At 62.6% G+C, this 17,539-nt stretch overlaps 1 protein-coding gene across 1 annotated transcript; it reads left to right on the top strand.

Annotated features, from left to right (window-relative positions):
* Positions 1 to 10,024: 10,024 nt before the first annotated feature.
* Positions 10,025 to 15,436, top strand: CTRL (chymotrypsin like). The gene is made up of 7 exons (XM_024111319.3): positions 10,025 to 10,147; positions 11,139 to 11,242; positions 12,574 to 12,653; positions 13,359 to 13,440; positions 14,069 to 14,249; positions 14,447 to 14,580; positions 15,130 to 15,436. The coding sequence occupies exons 1-7, from the start codon at positions 10,096 to 10,098 to the stop codon at positions 15,289 to 15,291; spliced, it is 795 nt and encodes a 264-aa protein (XP_023967087.1). The 5' UTR covers positions 10,025 to 10,095; the 3' UTR covers positions 15,292 to 15,436.
* Positions 15,437 to 17,539: the final 2,103 nt, after the last annotated feature.

The raw sequence follows: 17,539 nt of genomic DNA, 5'->3' as shown, positions 1-17,539 counted from the left end.
CCCAGAGACACTCCAGCCTATCTCAGCACCCAGACAGACGACTTTTGCGCTGAAAGCCCCAAATCCCCACCCCTTAGGTTCGTCCAGCCCCAGGGAGCCAGTCACTTACCCCACGTCAATGGATGCTCAGAATCTCACACCAAAGACAACGCTGACAGCCAGTTTCTTTGGGCAACTAGCTAGCGATTTATTAGCTAAGAAAAAGAAAGAAAAGTTAGTCAAAGGTTAAAGCAGGTAAAATACGTTACCGGTGAATTCAAGTTTGTAAGTCCAAAATGATAGCAGGGGTGGGAAATCTGCTAGTTTTCTATACGTCTCCCTGGGTGGCCCAAAGAGTCTGGGGGATCTCAGTCCTTTTGTTCAAAATCTCCCCTGTCAGAATTCACTAGTCCAGAGATGGGTTAGGAGAGAGGGGCCTTTGTTCTCCCTTTTTATACCTTGACCCTTTTGGCTGGAAAAATCTTGGTTGTGTCATGGGCTCAGACAGTTCCAGGGTCTCTGTGCTTTGCCCTCAGGCCTTCATATGAATTGCAAATTTTTGCTTGCACCGTCTGCCTACATCCCATTTGAGGTGTCTCCGGGAGTGACACGCAGAGGCTTTTGTTTACAGTTCCTTTGTTATTCCTGAAGAGAAAACCTATGGGCAGGTCTCAGACTCACAACATGTTTGAGCTCCAGACAAATAGCACCATTTAATAACTCCACCCACAATGTCAATACACATGTTCTAGCAAGATAATAATACTCAGCAGATTATAACTTTTCCAGTGATGCTTCACAAGGCATACTTTGTACAAGAAGTACCACAATTTTCTCAAAGTGGTGACCATATTAGTGTAGATGGTCAGTGCACCTGAGAAAAGATGGACGAGGTCAGATAAGGAGCTTGGCTGCGATGGAGGACGCTGGGGTATGGTGAGAACAAGAACTATAGGCATTGAGCTGACAGGGACTACGCGCTGGGACTTTTGTTAGACTATTTGCACAAGGTTTGTGTAATAAACTGGCCCCAGGAAGGGTATTTGTTGAAGTCAAAGCCTGAAATGGAGTCCTTTGCGTTACTCAAGAGGAAACTGAGGCAAGGGGCCACTTGTGGGGGCCGGGAGGAGGCCACTCATTACAGTGCTCATCCATCCATCAGTATCTTGGCACAGGGACACGAGGGATCATCTCCAGTGCTCAGGAAGGACGCAGCTGGGACACTCCAGGGAGATGTGGCTGTCCAGCAGACACGCCGAGCACAATTTGACTGCCAGATTGGGACCTCGGTCTGCTCTGACTATGAGGAGCGTGACCGTATCGTTGGTAAATTTGCCACCACTGCCGTTTGTTGTGGCCACCCCGACTGAACTGCAAGGCCAGGATGTGGACGACCCAGAGCCAGACAGAGCCACAGTGTCCCCAGACCACATCCTTCCAGAGCCAGAGGATGAGCCTGAACCTCTGGAGACGACCCAACCCAGGGCTGATCCGAATGCCGGTAAGTATTGAAATGATGCATTGAACTACACTGGGGTGGGGATTATACCTGCCCGGGTACTGTACAGACACCATCATGTTGGTCTAACTGTTCTCCGCCTCATGGCTTTTACCCCCACCCCTGGTGCTCAAAGGCCACGTCAGAGACTATCCAAACTCTCCAGTCCTCCTCTTCATGGTCACATGGAAACAGAGCCAGCCCGTAACCTCGCTACGTCCTGCCCCACACACCCTGACCCTGCTCCGCCTGGTCGGCTCCCCCACCCGCCAGAAAATGGTGCCATCGCATAGCTTAACGTGGAAGAAGAGTGTTTTAGGTACAGGCACTTTTCTTGTAAATTACCTTCACCCCTCCCCTTAGTCTTAATTTTTCATTAAACCGGCATCGTAAGGCCGAGGAGAGAACGCCAGAGCTCGAAGGCCATTGGGCTAGGAAGAGGTAGACCATGTTTCTGGAGCACACGGCCTGCTGCTAAGCCCGCACAGCAGTGTGGTGGGTCAATCTTTTTTTTTTTTTCCCCAGCGTTAGCAAAGTTCATCTTGGTGTCTGACTCTGTACTAGACACAAGAGACACATGAGTCGCATTCGTGGGTCTGGGTCTTGGGCCCTCCCTTCTATGGGGAAGCGTCACTGACCTACCATCCACGCAGACACAATAACAGCATCAAAACAAGCGCAGGTACATCAGTGTGGGGGGGGTCGGAGCATGGTTGTGCGTGTAGGTGGGTGTGGATCTGTCTGTCTGCCAAGCAGTGTGGCCAGTGCTCCCAGATGGATTGAGTGAGGTGATTTGGGCCCCTGCGGCAGGAGCTGTCACCTCACCTGTGCCCGTCTCCTGCCCAGCAGCTGCTCCTGTCCTCAGGGCCGGCTCCAGCATTTCTGCCGCCCCAAGCAAAAAAAAAAAAAGTCGCGATCGCGATCGGCGGCGACAATTGGAGAAAAAGAAAAAAAAAAAGCCGCGATCGGCGGCGGCAAGTGGGGGGAGGGAGGGGAAAGCCGCGATCGGCGGCGGCAGTTCAGCGGCAGGTCCTTCGCTCCTAGAGGGAGTGAGGGACCTGCCGCCCCCGAATTGCCGCAGGTGCTGCCCCTCTCCCTTGGCCGCCCCAAGCACCTGCTTGTTAAGCTGGTGCCTGGAGCCGGCCCTTCCTGTCCTCCAGCCTCCAAATCAGTCCTACCCCTCCTGTTCCCACATCAACTCTGCCCCCCCCAGAGCCATCTCTGCTCCTCCTGGGGCTCTTTACCCCTTCCCCAGGCTGGGGGGGCTGCAGCGGAGCCCCCGGCCCTATTCCAAAGCCAGGGGTTGTGGGAGGGAGAAGGGGCAGAAGCGCCGTCCCGTCCCCATTGCTCACAGGGGGAGAAGGGGCAGCGCCACCCTTAGCTGCTGGGCTCTTTAGCTCCCCCCCACCCCATGAGAACAGTGTGGGCTCCTGAGGGGCGGGGAGAGAACTCTGCCTGCCTCCTGCAGCAGCCCTGATTGGCTGCTCTGCCCCAGGAGGCGGGACGGTGGGGCGGGCTGAAATCCCATCACTGCCAGGCAGTGTGAGACCTGGGGATGCGGCTACAGCTCATCCCCCAGCTTCGCCGCGATCCCAGGCTGCTCCAGGGTCGCTCCCTTCTAAAGCCAGAGGGTTAAATGTCTAGGGCCCAAACCTGGGTGAAGATCAGCCCCAAATCTCTGGGGGGAAATGGAGCACATGAAGGCCCCTGCATCCCTCTGTCTGCTGGGGAAGGGGGGGCCAGGTGCAGGGCTGACAGCTGGCTGCAAATGGGATTGCAGAGGGTGAAAACCCACTGGCTGCACTGGAGATCAACAGGCCATTTTTCAGAGATTGCAAGGCCACCAGGAACATTGTGCTCAGCTAGTCTGACCTCCTGTAGAGCCCAGGCCAGAGACCTGCCCCACAATCATTCCTGGAGCAGAGCTTTGAGAAAACCAGCCAGTCCTGATTTTAAAATGGAGAATCCAACACTTGGTGAATTGTTCCAATGGTTAATTACTCTCACGGTTACTAATTGACACCTTATTTCCAGTCTGAATTCATCTAGCTTCAGCTTCCAGCCCCTGATCGTGTTAGACCTTTCTCTGCTGGACTAAAGAGCCCATTATTAAATGTTTTCCCCCCTGTAGGTACCTATTAAAGACACAATCAGAAGCAGGAGTGGCAAAAGTTCCATAAAAGTGGGGGGCCACCGGTGCCCGAACTACGGCCCCCTGTGCCTCTCCCTTGCCCCCAAGGCCCTGCCCGTCCTGCTCCTTCTCCCTGAGCCCCTTCCCCTGAGGCCCCCCAGCACCTCTTCCCCCCAAGATCCCCCCCCCCACTCGCTTCGCTCTGCCCCCTCTCCCCTGTCGCTCGCCCTTACGGCTGGTAAAAAGTAAAAGTGACGGGGCCATGGACCCCGGGCACCCCCCGTTCTGGTGCCCCGATCACAAGTTATTCTCAGCCAATACTTGTGCATAGCTACTGTCAGCGCCGGGGCATTCTGGAGGTGGTTCTTGCTCTGGTTGTTGAAACCCTGGAGATGAAGCTAGGTGCGGAGGAGCTCTGAAAAGAAATCGCTCTGGCTAATTCCGAACTACCCCCCTGAGCATCACTTACCCGCTCTGGTTCGTTTCTTTAGGGCACTGTCCTGGGCATTATAGCTAGGGTGACCAGATGTCCCGATTTTATGGGGACAGTCCCAATTTTGGGGGCTTTTTCTTATATAGGCTCCTATTACCCCCCACCCCCTGTCCCGATTTTTTACACTTGCTGTCTGGTCACCCTAATTATAGCAAGACTCCTACATCATGTCAGTGACAGCACCGGTGTCTAGTGATGGCAGGGCGGACAGCCGTTGCCTTCAGTTGGGAAAGGGTAGAAAACGTCTCAAAAATACGATGAACTCCCCAAAGGTGCCATAGATCCATTGGGCAGATATGGGTCTGAGAGCATTCGATCAACTCCTTTTGGGGGGAAGGAGTGCGGGGGGGGGGGGTGCAGTCTGCAGCCTGGAGGAGGAAGAAGCCGCAGTATCCAGGGCCCAGCAATCTACCCCCGTCCCCTCCCCAGGAAAGTCCAGCGAAGTAGCAGCTTGGGGTAATGCAAGCCCAGGGCATGGCAGGGACTAGGGAGCGCCCACCAGGCGCAGAACGGGGGGGGGCGAGTCAGGCAGCGGAGCCCCAGCCACGGGCTGTCGACAGCAAAGGAGCTCAGGGGAGGGGCTGTGTGACTACACACACACACACACACGGGGAGGGGCTGTGTGACTACACACACACACACACAAGGAGGGGCTGTGTGAGTACACACACACACACATGGGGAGGGGCTGTGTGAGTACACACACACACACGGGGAGGGGCTGTGTGACTACACACACACACACACACACACGGGGAGGGGCTGTGTGACTACACACACACACACACACGAGGAGGGGCTGTGTGAGTACACACACACACACACATGGGGAGGGGCTGTGTGAGTACACACACACACACACACACAGGAGGAAGGGTTGTGTGACTACACACACACACACACACGAGGAGGGGCTGTGTGACTACACACACACACACAAGGAGGGGCTGTGTGACTACACACACACACACATGGGGAGGGGCTGTGTGAGTACACACACACACACACACACGGGGAGGGGCTGTGTGACTACACACACACACACACACACACGGGGAGGGGCTGTGTGACTACACACACACACACGAGGAGGGGCTGTGTGAGTACACACACACACACATGGGGAGGGGCTGTGTGAGTACACACACACACACAAGGAGGGGCTGTGTGACTACACACACACACACACATGGGGAGGGGCTGTGTGAGTACACACACACACACACACACACACGGGGAGGGGCTGTGTGACTACACACACACACACACGGGGAGGGGCTGTGTGACTACACACACACACACGAGGAGGGGCTGTGTGAGTACACACACACACATGGGGAGGGGCTGTGTGAGTACACACACACACACACATGGGGAGGGGCTGTGTGAGTACACACACACACACAGGAGGAAGGGTTGTGTGACTACACACACACACACACACACGAGGAGGGGCTGTGTGACTACACACACACACACGAGGAGGGGCTGTGTGACTACACACACACACACACATGGGGAGGGGCTGTGTGAGTACACACACACACACACAGGAGGAAGGGTTGTGTGACTACACACACACACACGAGGAGGGGCTGTGTGACTACACACACACGGGGAGGGGCTGTGTGACACCACACACACATACACTGAGGCAGCTGGAGCCCAGGGGCTCGCTTGATGACCATGGGGGGAGCCCTCAGCCCTTTAGAGAGACACTGATAAATCCATTGGCAAACTTTGTACAATTATTTGTAAAATGATAACATGGTACACAACTCGGGGGGGGGGAGAGGTGCCCCGCCCTCCCTAAATGGCACCCCTCATCAACAGCCTTCTTGAATCGGGACCCCAGAACTGGCCACAGGATCCCAGCGGCGGTGGCACCAGTGCCGAAGACAGAGGTCCAATAACCGCTTTGCTCCTGCTCGACACTGCCCTGGTCATGCAGCCAAGGCGCTTTTCCCCACAGCATCTCCCTGGGAACTCCTGCTCAACAGCTTATCAACCCCCCCCCCCCCCCCCAAAATCTTTGTCAGGGTCACTGCGTCCCAGGATACAGGCCCCCATCTGTGGGTCTGGCTACGTCCTTTCTGCCTAGATGGACACGTTTACATTGAGCCGTGTCCAAATGCATCTCGTTTGCTTGCGCCCAGCATCCCAGACGACCCAGACTGCTTTGAATCAGTGCCCCGGCCTCTTCATTAGTTGCCACTGCCCCAGTTTGTGTGTCAGCGGGACACTTCACCAGTGATGATTTTGTTTTCTTCCAGGTCCTGGGGCACCCTGGCAGGGGCTGTGCGAAACGGACCTCGCAGAACAGCCCCTGCACGTGCTAGCAGGGATCTACCCCGCCCGGGGCCTGCCCAAAGCCCACCCATCGGGGGCCAGCCTGGGGCAGAGGAATAGCAAAGGGAGCTGCGTCCAGCCGGGGCGCCAGCAATGGCAGAGGGCCTGGCACGCTGGATCGGTTCCTTGATTTGGGCTGGTTGCCCTGGCCCCAGTGGGAATCCTGGAATGCCCCCAGGGTGACAGTCACTGACGTCAGTGGGAGCCGGCCCGTGGAACCCTGCACCTCATGTAACGGGCCCGTCACACCCTCCTCTGAGCCGGCCCAGCTGTCACGCTGTCCTGCAGGGCTCACGCGCACCCCTCAGGGCAGGCTGGTGTGAGCCAGGGCACAAACCCCGACTGGTTGGGAGTTCGATGCACAGGCAGCAGGTTTAAAAGGCCAGGGAAGGCGAAGCCTCCCCACACAGCACGCCCGCCCGCTGCCCTTGGCGCGCGCCATCGCCGAAAGGGTGGGAGCCCCGACCGGGGTCCCGCTCGCACTTCCCCCCCGAGAGCCCGGCCCCACTTGTCCTCTTCCCATCCCAGCTCCGCTCCGCATGGGAGCCTCGCGGGGGAGGGTGAAGAGGCGCGTGTGAGCGGCAGGCGGGCGGGGGAGGGGGCCAAGAGGTGCGAGCACATGAGTGGCTGGGCTGGGGGAGGGCCTAGGGGAGGGCAAAAAGAGGCTGGCAGGCGAGGGGGGCTGGGGCGAGAGGAATGCCCGTGTGAGTGGCTGGCCGTCTGGCTGATGGCCGGTGGACGGGGAGGTCTGGGGGGAGGAGGTGCAGAGGCGTGAGCAGTGGGTGGAGGGGGTCTGGGGAAGGGGGTGAATAGGCGCGAGGCGTGGGCAAGGGGGCCAAGCGGGGCTGGGGGTGGAATGTGGGCAGGGCTTCTGGGGGAGGAGGCTGAGCGGGGTGTGGGCCTTGGGGGTCTGTAACATGTGTAAATGTCTCAGGCACTTTAACAGCCTTACCTTGGGCACTCCATCTTTTTGCCACCCAGGTGAGCCCACCTTTGTGAGAGATGGGCCCCTACACCAAAGATCACAGCAATATTTAAGTTACTTCCAGTCTCAAAGGACTAGTAACTTACCCCAGGACAGTTGCACCTTAGATCTCAGACCAAAGACAACGCTTGTAGCCAATCCTATAACAAACTATCTACAGAGTTCTTAATTAGGGGAAGGAAATGCGAGAGTTCTTTACAAGATTAAAGCAGGTCAATACACACACAAATGAGTTACACTCTTAATTGGCAAAGGGTAACAAAGCTTCTATAATAAGCAAGCTGTATATGTCTCTTAGGGCTAACCCAAGCTAAACACTGGGGATTTCTTGCTTATGCCTAGAAACCCTGGTCCCCAGAGTCCAAGCAGCATCGAGATACAGTTTCCCCTTGTCAGGGAATAATTCATTAGCACATCTCCGCTGCATGAGGGGAGAGCCAGCAACAGCGTCTTTTGGCCTCTGATGTTCCCTGGTGGTCTGGTGTCGCTGGGCTGGCTCGACTGGGCAGAAGATCACACCAACACACACACACTTCACACTCACTCACGTCTCTCTCCTGGCTGGTGACTCCCAGCAGGCAGCAACTCACAAGCGCTCGATGACATCCAAACCCAACACTCGTTTTCACACTGCCAATGCCATTGACACACGGGTGAGCCGGAGTAATGCCTGCCTGGATTTGTCACTAGCCAAGTGAGGCATGGGCAGCGGCAGATTAGAGATTTGTGGGGCCCTGGGCCCAGGGCCGGCTCTAGGCACCACAAACCAAGCGGGTGCTTGGGGCGGCACATTTTCAGGGGTGGCATTCCGGCCTTTTTTTTTTTGCTTCCGGCGGCAAAAGCCTAGAGCCGGCCCTGGCAGCAGCAGCACGTCGTGCACGGGGGGCACCCTGGGGCCGCTGCAGTTCGCACTGTGAGGGAGCAGCGCCCGCACCTTGTGGCTGGGCCGGGCAGGGTCCGAGCGGGGGACACTCGGGCTGGGGGCCGCCCCGCGGGCCACACAGAGCCGCCTGCAGGTGCCGCAGGGCGGCCGCCCCCCAGCGCCGCAGCCGGGGCTGGGCGAAGCGGCCAGAGCCGCCCAGGGACTGTAGCAGGGTGGCCAGAAGCAGCAGCAGCAGCGGGCCCACAGAGGGCGGGGTGCTGCCGTGCGGGGCCCGCGTCCCCTCTCCGGGGCTCCACTCCCTCTGGGGCTGCCCTGCCCCGGCAGGGGGCTGAGGAGCCGGGGCAGTCCCCCGGCTCTGCCCTCCCAGGTCCCGGCCGATCCTGGAGGCGGGAGCCCTGGCTGGAGGGACCCTGGGCTGAGGCGCGGCCCGGGAGCCCCGCAGCTTACCCCAGTCCTGCCAGTGCCAGACCGGCTGGAGGCGAGGGGGGAGCGGGCGGAGTCAGCACTGGTGGGGGGCAGCCCAGGGCTGGGGCGACAGGGGGTGTGGGTGGGGAAGGCACTGGTGTGGGGGGGGGGAGAGAGCCCAGGGCTGGGGTGGGGGGCAGCCAAAAATTTTTTTGCTTGGGGCGGCAAAAAACCTACAGCCTGCTCTGCCTGGGCCAGAGCAAGTGGGGGCCCCCTCTCACCTCTTCCACCAGCAGTCCCCCCCGCTCTGCCCAGACCCCGCTCCCTGGCAGGAGCACCAGGTGGGTGGGTCAGGGCGTGGGGGTGCCCATTTTTTTGGGCCCCCCAAATTGGCCAAGGCCCCTGGGCACAGGCCCCGTTGGCCCAGTGGCTAATGGGCCACTGGGCATGGGGCCTTTGGCATAAGCTGGTGCCTGCTTTGCCAGCGACGCACCAGGTCCCTGAGCGCTCAAACCCAGCAGAGCTGCCTCGGCCTTGAGAGCTCGCAGCCCCTGGGAAGAAGGCGCCACCACCACCTGCTCCCGCTGGCCAGCGTGAGACCCCCACAGGTGCACTGGACATGAGCCAGGGAAAACCAGCCCAACGCCAAGGCTGCTCTGACCTGTCCTGTGCCAGAGACGCTGCGCCACTCTCCACCTGCCAGGGGCCAAACCGGGGGTGGGGTGAGGGGTTTGAGAGAGCAGAGCTGCAACTGTCCTGGTGGACAAGCTCTGTGCTTGTGCCAGGACGATGTGCCAGGCCCAGTCAGGGCAGGGGCTGGCCAGGCTCCCCCATGCATGAGCCCTGCCCCAACACCCACAGACCTGCAGCTCTCCCTCGGTCCCAGCCCCCTGCTCGTCCAGCCCTGGGCGCCCTCACGTCTCTGCCAACACCCCTTGGACCCAGCCTGCCCCCCCCCGCTAGTCCAGCCCTGGGCGCCCCTGGTGAGACTCTGCCAGTCAGACCCCATGTGCCAAACTGAGGGCTAGGCTGAGACTCCACCAACTCATTTCACGTGTCCCAACCCCCATGTGAGGTGGCAGGAGGGGTGGGGCTGGGAAGGGGCAGCCTGCCGCCAGCTGTGAGTAGCTGCACACTCTCCCCTGGACGCCCGCCTCCAGCCAGCCGACGCCTGCTCCTAGCAGCGCACATAAGGCAGCGGGGGCAAGGAGACGCTATATTTGACCTGTCGCTGTCAGCTCAAGGCCTGGGCGGAGCAGTTGGGGCAGACGCCCAGCCCTGCTCTGTGCGTGACTGGCGGTCACAGGGCGCCCAGCGGGTATAAAGCGTCTGGTTCTGGGCAGCCTGGCACAGCTGTACGCACCAACCCAGCATGGCTTTCCTGCACGCGGCTCTCTGCCTGGCCCTCCTGGCAAGCGCCTCCGGTAAGCGATGCCCATCTGCGGGCGCTGCGGCTGGAGCCTGGCTGAGCGCAGGGGCAGTCCCTGGGGCAGAACCCTGCCGCTGGGCCTCTCCGGCTTGGACCTGGTGGAAGCTAAAGGAGATGCTGGGAGCTGGGTGTAGCCACTGAGCAGGGACACCGGCCCTGGGCTACGCGGGCAAACAGCCAGCGAACTGCCAGCCTGCCCCTTTGGGCTGTGTGGAGACAGCTCTGTGGGACCCCTGTACTGCTGCCCTGTTAGCGCCAAGGGCCTGTGCATCCCCGGGCAGCACCTGTTCACACAGACAGGGCGCCCTCAGCCTGGCACTGCCTGGGTGCCAGAGCCCTCCCAGCTGCACTCCTGTCCAAGAGGACACTGCCAGAGGGGCTCCCTCGCTCTGCTCAGCCCGCTGCCAAGGGGACCAGCCTTTCTGGTGCGCCAGCAACGCCTCCTGTGCACTGAGCCCCATGGATGGGGAGACTGGCACGGCCTCTCTGACCCAGCCAGGACCCCCACCACCCACGGGCGGCTTGCCCAGACCCCTCGGTGACCGCCAGCCCCACGGGCGGCTCGCCCAGACCCCTCGGTGACCGCCAGCCCCACGGGCGGCTCGCCCAGACCCCTCGGTGACCGCCAGCCCCATGGGTGGCTCGCCCAGACCCTTTGGTGACCGCCAGCCCCACGGGCGGCTCGCCCAGACCCCTCGGTGACCGCCAGCCCCACGGGCGGCTCGCCCAGACCCCTCGGTGACCTCCAGGCCCACGGGCGGCTCGCCCAGACCCCTCGGTGACCGCCAGCCCCACGGGCGGCTCGCCCAGATCCCTCGGTGACCGCCAGGCCCACGGGTGGCTCGCCCAGACCCCTCGGTGACCTCCAGCCCCACGGTTGGCTCGCCCCTGCAGATTGGGCCTGGCTGAGCCCTGCAGTGGTGCGGGGGACGGGGCTGCTGAGTGCGCTCCCTGCACACTGAGCAGGGCTGGTTTTCGATTTCCAGGCTGTGGGGTCCCCGCGATCAGACCAGTCGTGAACAGTTTGAAGAGAATCGTCAATGGGGAGAACGCGGTGCCCGGCTCCTGGCCTTGGCAAGTGTCCCTGCAGGTAACGCTCGCTCCTCATGGCGGCCCTGGGGACGGGGGCCTGGGCGCCAGCTCAGAGCCCAGCTGCCCAGTCTGACGTGCTGCGCAGCACACACCTCGCCCAGGGCCCTGCTGGGCAGCGCTGGCTCGCAGGGGCTGGGCTGGGTCCGTGGGCAGGGAGCCCCCAGGCTGGGCTGCCCCGGCACTGTTCTAAGGGCATGGGCCAGCGGGGAGGGCCCGAGCCCCCCATCCTGCATGGGGTTGGCGTTGCTGCTTGCTTGAGCCCTGCCTGTGGGCATCACTGCTTGCTTGAGCCCTGCCCCCCCCCCGCGGGGGCTGGTATCACCGCCTCCCCCCCCCACATTCCTCTGCATCCCACGTGTTTGGCAAAAGTGGGCATTTGTCCTGTCTGCACTTGGCGACTGAGCGAGTTGGCAAGAGCTAATGGGACCAATGCCCACTTTTGCCAAAAAAGGTTTGGACGGCCAGGACAGGGCTTAAAAACGGGACTGTCCCAGCCAAAAGGGGCCGTATGGTCACCCGAGAAAAGACACGTTCAAAGGGTGGGAAATTCCAGCAGTCAGGGTCTCTGCCCCGGGCTCAGCACAGTCCGGCCCCCCCCGGGGATGTTCTGATGTCGTGTTCAACGGCCTGGCTAATCCACGAGCCAGTTCGTCCCCTGGAATGAGAGCTAAAGAGCGCTGCCCAGGGCCCCTGGAGCACAAGCAGGAGCAGCCCGTGTGTGGGGAATCCCCCAGTGTTTCGTCGCCCTGGCCGCAGCTCAGGAAAAAATCCAAAGCGATTTGGCTCATGCAGACGCCTGAGCCTGGGAAGAGGCACCCCAAGGGCCATAGCTTGCAAAGCCCCAAGCGTGCGGGGCCGGGACCTGACTCGCACACCCATTGCATTGTGCGCTACAGCTGGGCACGCCCAGCCAGGCCGGGACTGACAAGTGCTGAGCCGGCAGGCGGCCCTGGGTCTGGCGGGGTCTGCGATGGCTGGAGTGGGATCCTCAGGGACCCCCATGCCCTGTGGGCACCGGGCCGTGATCCCAGGGACAGCCAGGAAGGAGGAATAATGGAAGGAGCTGGGCCCCACACCCAGGGGCCGGACGCTGCTCCCAGCCTGCAGATGAGGAGGGGGAGCAGGGCACAGAGCGCAGGAGGCTCTGGGTGGCATTTCGGCTTGTGGTGGTGCCAGCCACCCAGAGGCAGAGGCTGCCAATGCCAGGCTAAGTGCCAACCTGCAGTCAGGCAGCTCAGGGTCCCCTGGGCCCGGAGCGCTGGGCACATGCCAGGGTTGGTCCCTCAGCCCGTCCCAGGCTCCCTCTTCTCCCCGCCATTCTCATTCCAGGACAGCACCGGCTTCCACTTCTGCGGCGGCTCCCTGATCAACCAGAACTGGGTGGTGACGGCTGCCCACTGCCAAGTCAGGTAAGGAGATGGTGCCACAGGCCAGGCCGGTCACTGGAGCCGCTCTGCATTGGCTGGCGCCGTGGCTCCGCCTGGGCACAGGGACAGCCCCAGCGAGTGACACCCCCATCCCGCAGCTGCCCCACACCCAGCCCCAGATTGGCAGCGGGGCACTGTGGGCTGAGCAGAGCAGAGCATGCCTGGGGCACGGGGGAGCTGGGCGCAGAGGTAAGGTCATGGCTCTGCTCCCCAGGTGAGCAGAGGGTTCGAGATACTGGGCATTGCCTAGGGCCTGGGGGGCAGGGGGGAGGGGGAAGCTGTCCGCAACCCAGTGCTGAGGTTCTCCTGGGAAGAATGGAGCCGAAGAGCCAACCTGCCCCTTGCCCTGGGGCTGCCCCACCCCCAGCCCTTCCTGCCAGTTCCCTGCTGCCAACCCAGGGCCTGAGACCCGGATGCTGCTGCTCCACCCGCCGTTAACAAACACCCCTGCTAAGGAGGGGCTGTGAGGGGGCCACCCTGCCCCACCACGGCTGAGCCTCCCTGGAGCCGTCTCCCCTGGCTGGAGCCTGGCCCCTCTGGGGCTCAGAGGAGGAGACACTGTTGCTTGTGCCACAGGGCAGCTCCACTGGGCTGCAGCAGGGCAGGCAGAGGGGGCCCACTGGAGGGCACAGGGGCTCCTAGGGTGAATCCCTGGGTGCCCAGCCCCACTGGCTCTCTTCCTTGCAGAGCCGGGACTCACTTTGCCATCCTTGGGGAGTACGATAGGAGCTCCGGAGCTGAGCCAATCCAGGTCAAGTCCATTGCCAAGGTGAGTTGCCCCCGAACGCCATCCGGGGCGCTGCAGAGAGGAGGGCAAGATGCTGGGCAGTCCCACAGAGCCCAGGAGCGCTGGGCAGGCACCCAGCTCTGTGCCTGGGGCTGTGCCCTGGTGGGGGAAGAGAAGGGGCTGGCAGAGGCAAACCCCCTTCTCAGCACCGCTTGGCAGTGGCATGGCCGGGCATGGGGACCCGTTCTCCACACAGCAGGGATGGGTGCAGGGACAAGCCCTGGGCTGGGACTTGCCCAGCTCTGCCCGGGGCTCCCTGGGCCAGGCTCCCTGCCCCTCCTGGAGATGGGCACATTCCCATGGCGATAGGAACCATGGAGGCCTGGCCTGGAGTGAGCCCTTGGGGAGTATGGCCCAGTCCCTTGTGCTCCCCCAGGCCGGCGCCACGGGAGCCCCGGGAACGGGCAGTTAGTGAGGCGAGGCCCCGTGCCCAGCTCAGCACTGTCCCTCGGGGCAGCGCCAGGGCAGGCAAGATCCAGGGAGCGAGTAGGGTGGGACGGCATTGCACCTAGGGGAGCAACGAGGGCAAGGCCGCGCTCCCCTGGGGTGACACCAGCCTCCCCCCACCCTGCCCCCGGTGCTAAGGGCTGCTTGTCCCACCCCCATGCAGGCGATCACCCACCCCTACTGGAACGCCAACACCATGAACAACGACATTACCCTGCTGAAGCTCGCCTCCCCCGCCCAGCTGGGCGCCCGCGTGTCCCCCGTCTGCCTGGCAACAGCCAGCGAGTCGCTCGCAGCCAACCCCACCTGCGTCACCACCGGCTGGGGGCGGACCAGCGGCACCGGTATGTACCCACAGCCCGATGCCAGCTCTGGGGGGGGGGCAGCCTGGACCTTGCCCACTCGTAGGGGCTCAATGCGGCACCCAGCGCTGGGGCACCAGGCTAATGCATAGCACTGCAACCAGCGGGCAGCTAGCAAGTACTTCTCTGGGTGTCTGGCTGTCTCCACCCTTGGCACTGATCAGGGGTTTCTTCCCCAGCGAGCGGTGGGGCCGTCCGGCTGCAGCAGGTGGCCCTGCCCCTGGTCACGGTGAGCCAGTGCCAGCAATACTGGGGTAGCCGCATCACCAGCTCCATGATCTGTGCTGGGGGGGCCGGCGCCTCCTCCTGCCAGGTAACGATCTGTAACGTCACCCACCCAACGGGTGTCGGGCACAGGGCAGGGTGGGCGGGGGAGGGGAAGGGACACAGCAGGGTGTGCAGGCGAGGGACACAAGGCAGGGGCACAGGGCAGGGCGGGTAGAGATGGGGAGGGGCACTGGGTGGATGGGCGGAGGGAGGGGCACAGGGCAGGGTAGGCAGAGGAGGTGGGAGGGGCACAGGGCAAGGTGGATGGGTGGGGGAAGGGGCACAGGGCAGGGTGGGTAGAGGAGTCAGGAGGGGCACAGGGCAGGGTGGATGGGCAGGGGTAGGGGCACAGGGCAGGAGGGGAAGGGGCGCAGGGCAGGGTGGGTAGAAGAGGTGGGAGGGGCACAGGGCAGGGTGGATGGGCAGGGGGAGGGGCATGGCAGGCTGGGCCAGAGAGGGGGAGGATCTCTCTGGAGCCCCTCACCCCCACTCAGCTAGCGCCCCAGGGAGCCCTCCCCCTGCCAGTGCCCAGGCACTGCCTTCCTCTTGCCCTGGGCCCTGGCATGGTGCCACGTCAGCCCCGCTCTCTTGCCAGGGGGACTCGGGCGGCCCACTTGTGTACCTGAAAGGGGGGGCCTGGACCCTGATCGGGATCGTCTCCTGGGGGACTAGCAACTGCAACGTCCGGACGCCCGCCATGTACGGCCGAGTCAGCGCCTTCCGCACCTGGATCGACAGCGTCCTGGCCTCCAACTAGCGCCCGGCTGGGCAGAGACGCGGAGTGCGGGAGAGTGGGCAGTGGTGGCCTGGGCCCACGGGCAGCTGCTCGGGGCCCTGGGCTGAGAGCCCGGGACTTCCCCCTGCAGACTCTGTGCAAGGGAATAAAGGGCCTGTTCTGTGCAGTCGGTGTTTTGTCCAGCTCCTCTGTGCTCAGCCCTTGCAGCGCCAGGGGGTCCTGGCTACCCATGCCCAGCCCCGCGCTGTGCCAGGAGGGACCAGGTGTGAGGAGCCTGGGGCAATGGAGCCAGCCGGGGGGTTCAGGTGAGACCTGATCCTCTGCCCTCGCTGACAGTCCCAGCGTGTCGCCGCCCCAGGGGTCCTTCAGTCCCAGTGCGTCACCCGCCTGCCCATCCCCGGGGGTCCATCAGTCCCAGCATGTCGCCCGCCCCGGGGGTCCGTCAGTCCCAGTGCATCACCCGCCTGCCCATCCCCGGGGATCCTTCAGTCCCAGTGCATCGCCTGCCCGGGGGGTCCATTGGTTCCAGCGTGTCGCCCGCCCTGGGGGTCCGTCAGTCCCAGCATGTCGCCCGCCCCGGGGGTCCGTCAGTCCCAGTGCATCACCCGCCCGGGGGGTCCATTGGTTCCAGCGTGTCGCCCGCCCTGGGGGTCCGTCAGTCCCAGCACGTCACCCGTCCCGGGGGTCTATCAGTCTCAGCGCGTTGCCTGTGTGTCCATTCCCAGGGGTCCTTCAGTCCCAGCATGTCACCCGCCTGCACATCCCCGGAGATCCGTCGGTCCCAGCGCGTTACCAGCCCCGGGGGTCCGTTGGTCCCAGCACTTCACCCGCCCTGGGAATCCATCAGTCCCAGCACGTTACCCATGTGCCCTTCCCCCGCCAGTCCCAGTGCATCACCCACATGCCCATCCCCAGGGGTCCGTCAGTCCCAGTGCGTTGCCCACATGCCCTTCCCCGGGGGTCCGTCAATCGGCTGTGCCCTACAGCTGCCCCCACAGATGCTAGGGGCCAGCCCAATGGGCCCTGCTCATGCTAGAGTTAACCCCCTACAAGCCTGCAGAGGTGTTTCCCATGTCCTGCTGGCCTGTTCTGCCCCCATCCTGCCATGCCAGGGAAGCTCCGGCACAGGGTTCTCCCCAGGGGCTCAGAGGAATGGTCCCTGGAAAGGCTGCGTTGCCCACTGCCCAGGGTGGGATGGGGGCACTCTGTGGGGCAGTCACGTTGGCAGCTGTTCATCTGCAGGCCCAGCCGGGCGCAGCAGAGCACCAAAGTGGGGGTGCATGGGCAGAGCTGGCTGAAGGACGTGGGCCCTGGGCCAGGCTCTGAGGCTGAAACTCCAGGCTGCCCCTAGGGGGTGGGGGGCTACACAGGCCTTCTTGCCCCACTCCTGACCCCCAAGCCTCTGGCCACCTCACCGGTACCGGCTGCCCTTGCTCCAGCTCTGCTGAGCTGCTGCCTGGCTCGTGAGCCACCCTCACCCCTCCGCTCACAGCGTGGGTGCAAGTGGGGGGCCCAGGGCAGGGAGGTCACAGTGCCGTGTAGATCCCCAGGCAGTGCCCGGCCCGGCTCCGGGCAGCTCGGCCTATTTGGACGCGCTGGAGAAAGAGAAAACAGGAGTCCAGGATCCCACTTGGCTGCCACGTACACACAGACAGCCCCAGGGCATCAGCTCGGTACAGGCAAACAGAGCCCCCCAGCCAGCTCCACCATGCACCTCGTGCAGTGCCACCGGGGTCTGCCTTGCAGCCCGGGGACACAGCGCAGAGCAGGGGGGGCTGGTTCTCCATAGGCCCCTGGTTCCTGCAGTCCAGGGGCTTCTCCAGTCCCTGCTGGCAGGGGAGGTGGCTTCCAAGACAGGGGGCTGGTGGTCACCACAGGAGAATGCCCTGAACCTGGGGTGGGTGCTCTGAGCCTGCAGGTGGTTGGGGGCCTTGTGGGAGTGGGTGCAGGCCAGGTGGGTGACTCAGAGGAATTAGGCAGGAAGTGAGAGGGTGGGGGGCTTGGAGCTGGGGTGGGGAGGGTTGAGCCAAGTGGAGGCTGGGCAGACTAGAAGAGGAAGGGAGAGATCGGGGCTAGGTGGGAGCACCGAGGAGCAACAGTACCCTCCCCATCCTGCCCCTAGGGCTGCCCCGGGGTCCTGTTCCCATGCAGGAGGGGGAGGGAAAAGGGTGCCCACTTCTCCCCCTCATGACACCCCTTACCAAGCTCCCCACTGACAATGACACGCACCTGCAGGGGAGGCGGCACTGACTGCTTGCGGCCCCACCAG

The sequence above is a fragment of the Chrysemys picta genome, chromosome 14 (genome assembly GCF_011386835.1).
Source record: "Chrysemys picta bellii isolate R12L10 chromosome 14, ASM1138683v2, whole genome shotgun sequence".
NCBI classification, from domain to species: Eukaryota; Metazoa; Chordata; order Testudines; family Emydidae; genus Chrysemys; species Chrysemys picta.
The sequence above is the reverse complement of the archived record's forward strand: the minus strand, read 5'-3'. Positions and strand labels throughout refer to the sequence as shown.

Coding starts and splice junctions, on each gene's coding strand:
- CTRL (XM_024111319.3), top strand. CDS start 10,096: ATGGCTTTCCTGCACGCGGCTCTCTGCCTGGCCCTCCTGGCAAGCGCC. Junction 13,441..14,068: donor AGGTCAAGTCCATTGCCAAG/GTGAGTTGCCCC, acceptor ACCCCCATGCAG/GCGATCACCCACCCCTACTG. Junction 14,250..14,446: donor GGGGCGGACCAGCGGCACCG/GTATGTACCCAC, acceptor TTTCTTCCCCAG/CGAGCGGTGGGGCCGTCCGG.